Source organism: Marmota marmota, unplaced genomic scaffold (genome assembly GCF_001458135.2).
Source record: "Marmota marmota marmota unplaced genomic scaffold, marMar, whole genome shotgun sequence".
Taxonomy (NCBI): domain Eukaryota; kingdom Metazoa; phylum Chordata; class Mammalia; order Rodentia; family Sciuridae; genus Marmota; species Marmota marmota.
The window spans coordinates 56,072,743-56,086,663 of NW_026000037.1; the positions used below are offsets into that span (position 1 = coordinate 56,072,743).

The 13,921-nt window shown below is 40.9% G+C and overlaps 1 protein-coding gene across 1 annotated transcript in view; it reads right to left on the bottom strand.

Moving 5' to 3' along the window:
* The window catches only part of Lrp2 (LDL receptor related protein 2), a 192,866-nt gene that overhangs the window by 45,323 nt on the left and 133,622 nt on the right, over positions 1-13,921 (bottom strand). Inside the window, exons 44-50 of the mRNA XM_048811966.1 lie at positions 12,948-13,070; positions 11,630-11,761; positions 10,171-10,372; positions 6,469-6,764; positions 4,081-4,597; positions 992-1,144; positions 298-468 (exon numbers count right to left, since the gene is read on the bottom strand). Coding sequence (XP_048667923.1) covers positions 298-468; positions 992-1,144; positions 4,081-4,597; positions 6,469-6,764; positions 10,171-10,372; positions 11,630-11,761; positions 12,948-13,070 — 1,594 coding nt within the window. The remainder of the gene's footprint in view (positions 1-297; positions 469-991; positions 1,145-4,080; positions 4,598-6,468; positions 6,765-10,170; positions 10,373-11,629; positions 11,762-12,947; positions 13,071-13,921) is intronic.

Here is a 13,921-nt window from a genome sequence, read left to right on the forward strand (position 1 = left end):
AGGAGGAGGAGGAGGAGGAGGAGGAGGAGGAAGAAGAAGAAGAAGAAGACAAGAAGAAGAGGTGAAAGTACCAAGCTATCAATCCTGATAGTACAACTTCAAAGTTCACTCTCTTTCTACTGCACCATACCATAGGGCTCAGTGAACTACTTATAGGAATTTCATAGAAATGGACTCAAAGTGATTTATAATATACAGGCCAGCTAAAAGATGCACAGGACAAACACGCTGGAAGTACAAGCCCTGGAGTCTGCACTAAACAGTGGCCCTGTTGTTTTGTTCTTTTCTATTACTTACTCAATATAACCCAGGTGAGCATCTGCCCAGTACAGGAGATCATTGGTGTAATCGATGGTGATGGCATTGGGCCACTCTAACTTGGTAGAGATAATCACAGACTTATTGGATCCATCCATGCCCATTCTCCCAATGTACGCACGGTAAGCCCAGTCTGCCCAGTAGACATGCCTATAGGAGCAAACAGAGGGTCAGTCCCTGAAGCTGAAGGAAATCAGTAGCCAAAAGACACAGCTTTTCTCCCTTTAGAGAAATGGAGTTTATATCCCACAGAGCCTCTTAGAAAGGGAAGAAAGCTAACAGAAAATAATCTAGAAGAGATAAAAGGGGATGAGGTACAGGAAATGCTCAAGGAAGAATGATTAACTGTAGACTTCGGTGGTTTGACATGGAGAGTCCAGGAAAAAAAAAAATGTTTCTTTTACCACAGTATTCTTTGCATGCAGCCAAAACGTGTAACTTGGAAAAAAAAATGAAAAGGTGTGCCATGGCAAAAATAACAGAATAGCAGATAAGGATCACTTGAACAAGCCATGCTTCTACCCATTATACTAAACCATTTACCAGGTAGGAAAAGCAGAAGACAAATCCCAGCAAGATACTGGCCTTGAGAGAGCCATGTGAACAGCCTTTTTGATAACAGAGGCGGAATAAGGGCATGAAAGAAGAGCCCAAGATTACAGGGAGACAATACCCATATTGAGGGTGAAGGACAATTCCTCTGGGATTATCAAAGCAGAAAGTGTTGTTGGCATCCACACAGTGCTGGGCCAGGGTGCGGCGGTATCGACCTTCCAGGTCAGAGACGAAGAGGCTATCTAGGTGGGCATCCACCCAGTAAAGCTTCCTGAAATAGAGAGCGAGGGGTTACTGACAGAATCACTTGGTTCAGCCACCCAATTTCCTGTTCAAGCTTCCTGAGAATCACACAGGCAGCTGTTAGAAGGCACATTTCCCAGGCCAAAAGAAGGTGGGAGGGAGTCTGAAGTTAACTTTGCAGCAATGAGGCAATGGAAGGTACCAGAGTGTCTGCTACAGTTCCCACTTTCAGGGGATGTCATGTAGGGAATTCTGAGGCCACACCTCACAGCAGGAGTCTGGTTTTACCTCCTTCCTGCCGCCAAAGGCACCTTCTCAGGCAGTGCCAAGGTTTACAGGGTGGGGAAGCAGAAACAGGTGCCATGAATTACGGTTTGAATGGTGTCTAGTGTGCACAAAGGAACTCTGAATTCTGACACCCTTGATGCAAAGGGGTACCTCGCCCACCATGGCCCAGTCAGACTAGACTGGCAGAATGAGTTTCTTACACTATGATGTATTTTACTTAATCGAACTTAAGAAGCCTTGGCAATGTATTAGAATCTGTTAGGAACTTCTGCCTCAGGGAAGTTTCAGGTCTGAGTGTATTGCTGTTCAATAAAACCAATTTATTTTCTGTAGAGCAGGTGTTTGTAATCAAAGAAGCCTGGACTTTGGGGGTCTGTACACCATCCAAAACTGAAGCAAATTGTGTAAGCACAAGTAGGTAAGTGCTTTTATCCATCAAGGGGTCCAGGGTTTTCATCAGAATCTTAAAATATCCCAAAAGATCAATATTCCTAGAATTGGAGGGTCATTTAGGATCTAATAATCAATACCAATTGAACAGAGAATGGTCTTCTTCTAAAGAGCTTAAATGCTTCTTTGCATGACATAAGCCCAGTCCAACTGTGCTAGAGGCCAGAACAGCAGCACCCTGTTCTTATGAGGAGGGATAAATGAATAAATGAACATGCCTTGCCAATTAAGACACTTGAGTAAGTCCCAATGAATGAGGTGACCCCAATATACATCTTGGATTCCATCATTGTAGTGGCCAAGAATAGCAATAATAGTGGTAGCTATATATTGAATACTTACTAAATGCTAGGCCCTAGACTAAGAAATTTTTAAGACATTGTATTATTTAAGATCACAGCAACCCTGAAATGAGATACTATTATTCCCATCTTCCTGATGAGACTGCAGAAGCCCCAGTGTTATATAATTAGTAAGTAGCAGAGCAGGAATTCAAGTCCTCTTAAATTGGCTACACTCCATCACAGGGCACTTCTACTCTGTTGAGGTTCCTGCATTTCCATTGAGTTCTCTTCATTCCACAGTTGAAAGACTGATCCTGTGATCAGACGCTTGGAGAGAACATGAAGACCTTCTCTGTCTGCACTACTGGAAATATTAAGAAAACGAAGAGCCAGCACTATTTTCCAACATGCATAGTGGTTTTTAAAAATCAGTAGCTCAGACATTATTACCCTATGTACATATATAACTATATGGCTGGTGTGATTCTATATCATGTACAACGAGAAGAATGAGAAATTATACTCCATTATATATGATGCATCAAAGTGCATTCTACTGTCATGCATAACTAATTAAAACAAATTTAAAAATTAAAAATAAATCAGTAGATCAAGTTTAAAAGCTTTGGAAACTAAACAATCTCATATTGGCTGTGCACTTTTGTATTAATGTTGGGGGAAAACGTTTCTAACTTCAAGGTAGTTCCTATCTTATGTCTCCTACCAATGCAAATGTGACTTCATGTTTTAAGGACTATTTAGCCTGGCTGTGCTTCTTCCTGGACTTTTGAGAAAAGGTGTGGGCCATTTTCCCCCAGCCTCACTCAGATTTCCTTGCTCTGTCTTCCTCACTACCACACATAGAAATAATTCTCCTTTCTGATCAAGAACATGTCACAGTAGAGAAAAAAAGGGCTGAAACCCAGACGGAAATAATATTCTACCAGTTTGGGGGGGAGAGGGTTAAATGACAGTATCTTTGAGTTATAGTATTATTTTCCCCTGCACTGCAGCAAATGATGGGGACAGGAATTGGACCATGGTTAGTTCTGTTCCTGTAAATCATTAATCACTATGGTTTTGGACATGGAGTAGAGCCATATTCATATTCATGCTGTCAATGCTTCATACATTATTCAGCAAGAACTTAGGAGCACGTCTGGCAGACCAGCTGCTCAGGGAGAACCGGGCACCAAATTATCCCTCTGGTTTTAGGCCCTTTCCCCTGAAGATGGCCACAAGGCAAGGAGCCACCTGGAGGTCTGGACTGACTGCAACTAGAATATTTATATTAGTGCCTATAGCTTCATGTCTATTAACCACACAGTCAACTGGCTTATGCTTCCAAGTATCTAACAGACTCGATATGCAACAGAGACATTAAGAAGTGTGCCTGATCATCATCGTCCTACCTTGAAAACCCTCAGTCTCTAGAAGAACTATCTCAAAAGAAAAGCATTTCAGATCAGCCATCCTCTGCCTCATGACAAACCCAGATTTGGGAATGACTAAGCATTGGAAGCAAGCCTGTGGACTCCAGAACAGCAAGGGCTTTGCCTGCCTGTTCACCTCCAGGTCCCCAGTGCCCACCATCACACCTGGCAAGGAGGAGGTACTCAGCATATTTAAATGACTGAATGCACCAATGAATGTGAGGATCAGTCCTTAATATCATCTCCAGTTAACTGAAGGCCTACGGATAGCGGGGTTCTTTCCTCCCTTATGATACCCTTCTCCATAAAAGTAATATCAGAAATTCTTACAATCACTAAAGTTCTGTGGTATACTATTTGAGTATTAAGTAAAAAGCAGAAAAAAACATGCAGAAGTATTAAATGCATCCACATATTAACACAGGTTGAAAAGATCAATTCCCTATCCAGATAAAACGCAGTATTTTCCTTGTAATTTTTAACTTTTAAAAAGCTCAGTGTTTCCTTACCTGGCAACCCAGTCAACAGCCAGACTTTCTGCAGCTGGTAGTCTGTGGCTTATGATTGTCTCCCTGTTTGTCTTGTTCAGAAACATCCTCTCGATGACTTGCCTCTCTCTATCAATCCAGTACAATCTCTTTTCTACTCTGTCAAAATCCAGTGCCACAACATTGCCCAGTCCTTGTAAAATGAGCGAGTAAGAATAGCCATCTACAGTTAAATTTCTCAAATAGTAACGGTTGCTAAAAATGAGATAGGGTTCAATGTTACTGTTCTGCCGACAGGTCTTCCCATCTGGCTCACGGATGTAGCCTGGGGCACACTTGCAGATGTAGGAGCCTATCACGTTCTCACACTTCTGGCTGCAGACATAGGGCGTCTCCTTGCACTCATCAACATCAACACAAGTCCGCTTGTCAGACATAAGCTTGTAGCCAGGATGACAAGAGCAATAGAAACTGGTTAGGGTATCTGTGCAGTTGTGGTCACAGCCACTGATGGAAGGATCCTGGCACTCATTAATGCCTGTAGGTAAAAGACAGTTGTTATTATTATTTTGATATAAAAAATGTCAGTACTGTCAACATTTCTCCTGGCAATATCAATTCTTAATGAATCATGCCAGAAGACTGTCAATGGGGATTTCCAAAGACCATGGGGTGATTCAAAAGCCACTATTTTTTCAACTTTCTCTCCCATTTAATCCTTCAACTGTGGTTTTCACACTCAATACTAGTAACAAAGGTAGCTGACTTCTAGTGCTGTACTTGCCAACCTCTCATTAAACAATAGTTTTAAAAATAAAATGGCAGGAGAAAGGAGAACAGAGGGTCCTGCCTAGAGTGTAGGCAAAACAGAATCCCCTTAAGGAAGAGGGGAAAGGCTGATTTGTAATATCCCCTATTTCAGTGATGGGATAGGCACACCCTGGCCATTCTCAAGCTACCAGCTTGCCACCACTGACTACAGAGTGGCAAAAAGTTATCACCATGTGCCTCTCACAGGACAGCATGAGCATGGGCATGAGCTCATCACCAGGAGCACCACAACAGTAGGTGTGCCTTGGCTGGTCCTGTGACACATGGCCAAGCTCACTCAGAAACCATCTGCAAAGGGAGGGGAACAGGTGCTTATTAATTCTCTATTCAGCCAGGAGCCACAGATTAAAAATTACTTCATGTGCTAAAAAAAAAAAAAAAAAATCAGACCTTATACTGCTGCTAATTTACCAGATAACACTAAGCAATTCATTTCGTATCTACAGGCTAAAATTGTATTATTTGCAAAAGAAAGAGGTTTTACATGATCAACCAGATTTGTTCTGGTTATAAGAGTAGATGTTAACTACCTTTGGAAGAGACCTCATGAGATCAAACTAAAATTTTACATTTGCATTATGTACAATTGAGAATTTGGTTTTGGTTTCAATAGGCACAGCAAAATTAATTAAAGCCTAATGAGAATCTAACCAAATTAGGACTAAATAAGAAAATTCTCTTAAGAGTTTTGGTATAAATATCTAAAAGTAATAGGTGTTATTTTTATTTATTTAATGGTTTTTGAAACTTTTGGTAGAAACTAACAGTAGTTTTTCTTGTATTAGAGCAAATAATTAGTTTTTGCATTTTTTATGTTATACGTATGTATTCCCTTCTCTAAATTTCCATAGCACTTTCTCTCTGAGTTTCTCTGTCTAGGGCTTGATTTTTATGTTAAGAACAGAAACCACATTATATATTCTGGGTCAATTAGGCAATGCACTTAATGACCACTGATAGTGAATCAGTGGAAGAAAACAAAATAAATAAAAAGATATGACCTTTCTTTCAAAGCATTTGTCTTTGATTAAAGAGACAATGCCAGCATACAATGCTCCTGTGATCAAACGCCACAAACAGGAATTCAAGATGCTGCTAAGCAAACAGTACCCATTTTGTAAATTCTCAGCTGGTTTGCTTATGGTGGTGGGGGGTAAGGAGGAGATTAAAATTCTCCTATTGAGAACCTGAGGACAAAACTGAAGAGCCAGCTAAGCAGTCCTAGCAGAGAGATGCTTCAGGCAATACGTCATCCCAAGGGTCTAAAGATAATCAACAATGTTCATTCTTGGGCACCTTATTCAGCAGACCTCTTTAAAAAAAATGGCCTGAATATTTGTTCATCTTCTATTCCCTCTAATGGTTGCTTAACTCAAGAATTATCTCCCAAAATATGGTGGTGTGCCTGTCTTGCATGCCAGGAAATCTTTGCCTTTTGATATCAAAGCCACAAGAAATTTTTGGAAATGTGCACACAGAAAACAGATGGTAAAGTCCTGTTCAGTCTTGAAGGACTGAGAATCCACACCAAGCCATTAGCCGCCTCTGTCCTTTTGGTAAGTTTTCCACTGTACTCACCACAGCCTTTCTCATCACTGTTATCGGAACAGTCATCCAGGTGGTTGCAGACTTTCACCATCTCGAGGCAGTGCCCATTGTCACATTTGAACTGATGAGGCGGGCATGTGGCTTCTGGGGTGTGGCACAGGTGCTCCAGCTCATCAGAGTTGTCCCCACAGTCGTTCTCCTCATCACAGACATAGTCCTCATTAATGCAGCGCCCATTCCGACAGGTAAACTGACTCTCACTGCAGGTGGGGTAGGAGCAGCCCCTCTCATCACTATAGTCACCACAGTCGTTGCGCCGGTCACACCTGTGTGAAGGGACCCAGAGTGGCTGACAAGACTCATCTCTCATCCAAGTGTTTCTTCTCTATCCACCTGAATGACAGCTTAAGCTTGATCATTTCAATAAGATGGGCAATGACTCGGTCCCCTTCCCTCCAGAAACTACATCTTCCTCACCAATAATATGTGGCATTTGTACAGCATGCCCAGGTGCTACCATGAGAAATGTGAATCTAGAGCTTTTTAAAAAAAAACCCACATTCATCTTTTCCCCTAGTTGATAGATTAGAATATTCCTCAGATAATAAGATAGCTTAATTGCACAGTCAATATCCCAGTGACAGAAGTACCCATACCCAAGTGGAAACTCAAAAGGGTGAGTATCGTGTATATAAAGGTTAAGATCATTGGGTGTGTCTGCTAAGAACATGTTCTCTTCCAACTGGAATCATATTTGCACTAGCAGTCCTATTCATTCTATCCTTCCATAGTCCCATGGCCATTTATCATGAGATATGGGCCATTATGGTTCTGGGAAGGAGGGAAAATTAGTAGATTAACATGAATATTGGCAAAGGAAGAAGGCCTATTGTAGTGCTAGAAACTATTTGGGGACCTAACATTCCCAGGCATGAGGACCGTATAGTTCCCTCAAGTGATGTGAACCAAACAGGTCTTTCTTCTCTACAGTATTCCAAGATCCCATAAAAGTCATGATTACTAAAGAGGGTTCTGCTGACAATAGCAAACTCATCCTAAGTGTAAAGGAATTTAGGCTAAGGACAGACAAAACTCATTTTGATAATTCACACAACAATTTACGATAGAAGGCCCAGGAGCTGGAGGCAGAACATTGCAAGACCTTAAAAGGCACGGAAGGTGAATGTGATCAATCTTACCAACAACCTACAATCAACTTGCTAATTGCAGTTGCCATCCACAGACCCAGGTCCCTGCCAATGTGATTAACACCACAACATATGCATGGACCTGTGAAGAAAGCCAGGACCACAGCACACTGACTCCGCCCCACTTGGCCTCGTGGGAGCTATTATAACTCATTTCTGAATGCTTTGAGACACCAATGTTTTCCTCTCTCTAATTCCAGCTCAAGAGGGAAAGTCAGGTGAACAAATCACCATGATTTTAGGCACAATTGTGTGTCATTACTCCAGTGAGCTGCTCAAAACTCAATCTCAGGCAGGTGCTTTGGCAGCATTAGTAACAAGCCCAGGAAAACAGTCAACAGGAAAAATAATCCCATCCAGCGTACCAAATGGGGGAGCACACATTCTGCCAAGCAAGCAAGAAGATGCACGTTAACAGGACACTTGGAGGCTAATGGTGCTCCAGACACACAGAAGTTCAAGTTATTTTAAACCCTATAGCTCAGGCTTCCAGGCATATGGGATTTGGGGTATTGGTTTTTTGGTTTTTTTGGTTGTTGTTGTTATTACCCTCATTGTTTTTCCTGTTCTGTTTTGCCATATCCCTGGGCAAAAGCAATTTGGAAATTTCAGGGGGAAAAGGATAGGAAGGGAGAGAAATAGGAAGAGAGAAGGGAAGGAGGGCAAGAGGGAAGAAGAAACAGGAAGATGAATTAAGTCAGTAGAAGTCTTTTCAGGCAGAGATAAGTCATCTGGGAGATCGTAGTAAGAACAAAGCAGAGCTCAGAATGCTTAGAAAGGGAGCCAAAAAAAACCAGAGTCTGACCAAAATTAAGCCTTTTTAGAATTCTATTCCATAGATGTTATGCCTAGGTTTTCAGAATATATTAATATCTAAGACTAATGATATTAACTATTTACTGGATTCAGAACCAAAGAGAAGTATAACATAGTACACAGGTAGGGAGAAAATACAGATAAAATAAGATTAATTTCACCATAAAAAGCAATCCAGAGATTATATCAGTTAAATACAAACAAAGCATGTTGAATGCAATTTCACTACAAAATGAGACAGTTCCCTACTCCTGAATATCTTCTAATTGTCAATGAAGAAATTCTGCCCGTTTGGCAAAGTCCACTTGGTCCTCATCAGGGATGAGACATCCTGTAGAGCACATTTTCTACATAACATTTATTTACTTTAATCATTTCTAATCTTTGATCATCATGCTAAGCCCCTGCTTCATTTTCAGCCTTCACAGAACATGACTTAACCTTCTCTTCTTCTCCAGGACCCCATCATAAACATGCAATTTACACCACACTGTATCCCAGATGCAAGTCAGCACCTATTGATGGACATCTGCCACTAAAGCAAATAGCCCCAGAAATTCTGTTGCTCCAGTCCTGGGCCTGCTTCCTCTAGCTTGCCATCTCCTTCCCCAGCAGGATATAAGCTGACAGTTCCGAAGCTCTCAGTATGCCTGTGAGGCCTTTAACCATCCATGGCACATGCAATATCTTTCTTAGCTTCCATTCCATGTGTCTAAATGCCTAGCATATATTTTCACCTCAGGAAATCCTACGACATCAAACTCACCTCCTCTGCCCTTGTAAAAACCCCTTTCTGGGCTCGCCTATCTTTATTAATGCTCTTACTATTTTTCTTGTCCATCAGGATTACCCTTCCTTCTATATCCAAATATTTGCTAAATGGGGGTGATACAAGTTTGGGATATTAAGAAAATATAAATCACTTGAAGTGGCATATTTGAAGAAAGTGCTAATAGGATACACAATAGGATATTACAGGAGTGACCCCCGAAACTGGCGAGCTATGAGCTAAATCAGTTTGACCCACAGAGTATTTTAAGAATTTAAATATTTGGGGGGGGACATTTAAAGTCAGAATATTTTGCATGGAAATCCAGAATTCCAACTTTTCCTTTAAAAACGAGTATCAGAAGATCTGGCCCCCTACACTCCTGCATGCTGAACAATGTTTGCAGTATTCAGCTAGAACACACATCTCAGTTCACTCCCCACCCCCGCCTCTCCCTGTTGTCTCCTTGACCCTGAGCTAAGTGCCAAGCTCCATTTATCATCATGCTTGCACTGTTATTTTTCTTATAGCTGAGACAGGAAAGTGAAAAATTTTTGCTCCCATGGTTTTACTCCAAGTGGAAAATGAAGAGGGTCACTGGCTTTGAGAAAGAACTTTCTTACATCAAGCCCAGTGCATTCATCTCCCTATCTCTGCACAAGGCCACATGATAACTTTCATGGGTGCTACACACTTTTGCCTTCATGGGCCCCTTTATCCATAAAATTATTTGATATAAGGGCAGACATGTTAATATTGCATGTTAAAACGCTCTCTTTGACCAACATTATTCTTTTTGTTTTCCTTTTGATTTCAAAGGAATCCAAACATCTTCTTGCTGTGGGTTCTAAGTACTGTGGCTACTGGGCTTCATGGATAAGTCAACCCTGACCCTCAGGTATTTGAGGTTTCTGGGAGATTTTTCCATCCCCAATTCACCTGTATGTTGATCGGATGCACAGTCCATTACTGCAGGTGAATTCATCTCCAGAGCAAGATCTCCTGGTGCAGTTCTGATGCTCATCAAAGGCATCAGCACAATCCGCATCGCCATCACAGACCCAGGACTGGGGAATGCATTTCCTGGCTGGAGGTCTGCTATTTACACAGAAAAACTCAGAACTTGAGCAGTTTTGAGCCTCTGAAACCAAAGCACACAAGAATCAGATGACAGTCTTTACAAATAGTCCGTTCTCTTGCTTATGGTACTGAACACTCTGATGGATGAAAGAAAATGGGAGGAAAGCAGGAAGACAAATCACCTGGCTACAATAATAATAGATCATGACATAAGTACCTCCAAAAGTCCCGTTTTAATTGCTTTAGACTCTGGATTTTTCAAAAGAAATCAACATAATAAAACACCTCACCTAGTTTTCCCTAAAATTAACAGAAGATCATATTTTTCCCCTTAGGCTTCAAAAATTCTCTTCCATTGTATTAATTGGATACCAAATGCCTTAACATTTTGATAACATTTTTTAGTTTATAAGAAGTATTATAAATACAAAGTGAGATAGGTTTTTTGTTTTGTTTTGTTGTTTTTTGTTTTGTTTTTGTTATTGGTACTGGGGATTAAACCCAGTGGTGCTCTACTACTGAGCTACATCCCCAGCCCTTTTTATTTTTTGAGATAAGGTCTCACTAAGTTACTGTCCATCCTCTTGCAACAGCCTCCCAAGGACCTGGTTAGTGAGATAGGTATTTTTATGACAATTCTACAGATGGGAAAATTTAAGCTTAACATGGCTAACTAGATGGCTCAAAATCTGAGAATGAGGAGAAAGAGCTAGTGCTTCAACTCAGGTCTTTTTTCTCCAAAGATAGTGCATCTCCAACTACATTATAGCAGCTACCCCAAGTAGAATGAGGGTGAACAGGAGAAATATGTGTCAATAAGAGCTGTCAGAAACCATGACACTGGGAAGAAAGAGATGTAGACACAGAATTGTTAGTGTCTGCAGAATAAAAGAATGTTACCCAAACCCATTGTTGATTCATGAGGCAAAAGAAGAAAGGGGAAAAGTGTTTGCTACAGTCCATGTACCCACCTCAGAGAGAGAGAGCATTTGAGGAGCATTTGAGAGCATTTGAGGACCACCCCCAAGTCATTTTGTATAGGGCTAATGTCAAATACAAGAATCAGGAAGCCACTGCTCTTATTGTTTTACCATGGAAAAACACCCTGCTAAGACACCTCAGATAAGAACTTCCAGCTTTGTTAACAAAAGAAAATGGTGTTATGCAACCCACTGAAAACAAATAATTGCAATATTCTATGAGTGTGCAGTCAATTAAGCAGGAATGTGCCTGACAATCAGAACTTCCAAACCCAAAAGAATGACTGTACCAGTCCCTCAAATGCCACTCTGCAGAAGATGTGACTGGCCTCACTCACCACATTGGTGTCTCTCATCTTCATCACTCATGTCCCCACAGTCATTGTCACCATCACAAATCCATTCTTTTGGGATGCACCTGCCACTATCACATTTGAACTCTTGACTTGAGCACGTTCGCTCATGATGTGCTAAAAAGAGTTAAGAAGCAGTCTCAGTGAAAACAGTGGCTACTGTACACACCTAACAATTATTATATCCTGTGCAGATCCTCAAAATACTACGTGCCCTTTGTTTTCTGTGTAAGGGGAAAGAAACCTGACAAAGAGTTCTGGTTAACACTCTGTAACCACCAGCATTAGAACTCACACCTCGGAGAAAAGAGAAATAGAAAACAATCTGCATTTAAATGTAAAACTATGCTAGTGGCGCTAAGAAAATATCCCCCAAATAAAAAGTTTTATATGTGATAGTATTTATATACATATGTGATAGTATTTACCATAACAATATTAATAATAGGAAAAAAGTAAACTCAATTCTTAATAATAGAGGCAGTTAACTCTATGATAATATAACCACTCAATGGAATATTATATGTCATAAAAAGGGAGTATGAAACTATACAACAAGGGTGAGTAAACTTTTTCTCAACCAAACAGTAAATATTTTAGGCTTGCAGGCTACATGGTCTCTGTCACACTTACTTGACATTGACATTGTGCAGGAAGCAACCATGGGCAATATGTGACTGCAGTCTAATAAAACTGTCTATAAAGATGGACAACTGGCCCACAGTCATAGTTTGATCACTTATATAGCAATACGATTTATCAACAGATTAAAAAAGCAGTCTCCAAATGCAAACAAGGTACAATGGCTTCCAGGAATACAACAAGAGGGTCCCTCAAAGTTCATGGGAAGATCAGGCAGCTGGGGAACTTCACCCCAGAAGCTTCACTGACACAAAACAGAAAGAGTTTGTGTGCCTACGGTGTGCTCCTTCTGTGTGTGTGTGTGTGTGTGTGTGTGAAGAGTCCAATCATTTTTGCCTCTTCCCAGTCTTATGAGCCAGAACTCAGCCAAATTCAGAAGTTCCAACTGAGAGTCAACGAAAATTAAACAACTATAAACAGGCACTGTATTAGTAGCCTAATCTCATTTTATCAGCAGCAACCAGCGACTTCCATATTCTGGTCAGCAACTTACACATGTCTTTAATGAACATCTGCAGAACTGTTGTGGCATCCCAGCTGGGAGCAGGAGCAGGGAGACCTAGTGTCCTGCAACATGACTCTACTCTGCATGTGAAGTGGTTGAAAGAGACCAGAGTTCTCTAGCTGCACCGTCTGCTTTCAAGCTCGTTCACTCTCTTACCACAAGAGGCAGGTTCATCGGAGCCATCGAGGCAATCAATTTCTTCATCACAGTACCAGTATGATGGAATACAGCGCGGGGGAGATGTGCACTGGAACTCACTACTGGTGCACGTGTGAGTGGCTGGGGGAGGGAAAGAAGATGACAGGTGTGAACAGGCACAGCATGGGCCCATCAGCCTTAACAATCTGCCTGTACCTCTAAACTGCATAACAGCTGCTGAGAAACAGAAGCTGGGACCTGAGAAATAATGGGCTTTTATGTGAGCTTTGCATAAGGAGGGAGGAGTACTGGAGATAGACAGAAGGCAATATGCCCCAGTTTCCTAGAATTTCCATTCCAGATTCCAGAAATCCAAAATATAAATTCTATTTGATAGAAATACCAAAGAACTGTCTTTGTGATATATAAAATAAATCATGTAAAATACACTAGTTTTATTTTTCTGCTATAGTAGAAAATTAAACAAATTCTACTGAAGTAATTAAAAGCAGTGGGATTTTATCTGAGTTCACCCCACACATGTCTTAACCATGTTAGACTATGATTCAAGTTAGTTCTCATCGTCTTTATTTTTATAATCCAGAACTTTTATTTGAGAAAGCAGGAGAGTCTGCCAAATGTTTAAACATTAGTTCTCATCGTCTTTATTTTTATAATCCAGAACTTTTATTTGAGAAAGCAGGAGAGTCTGCCAAATGTTTAAACATTAGTTCTCTTCTCAAGTAAACTTAGATGGCTTTGATCGGATGTATTCTTAAATACACAGGCACAAACCTGAATTAAGTCTTGTCATTCTTCTCCTCTACAGGGCTCTCTTGCTTTGGCCCAAGAGGTTTGATGATTTGCCAAGGAAATATTGTTAGGAAAACAAGGTCCCTGAAAGGTCAGCAATAACTCCAATCTGCCAAGCCCTCTCTAGTGGCTGCATCCTGAATTTTGCTTCCTTAGGTTGCTCTTAATACAACTGATTC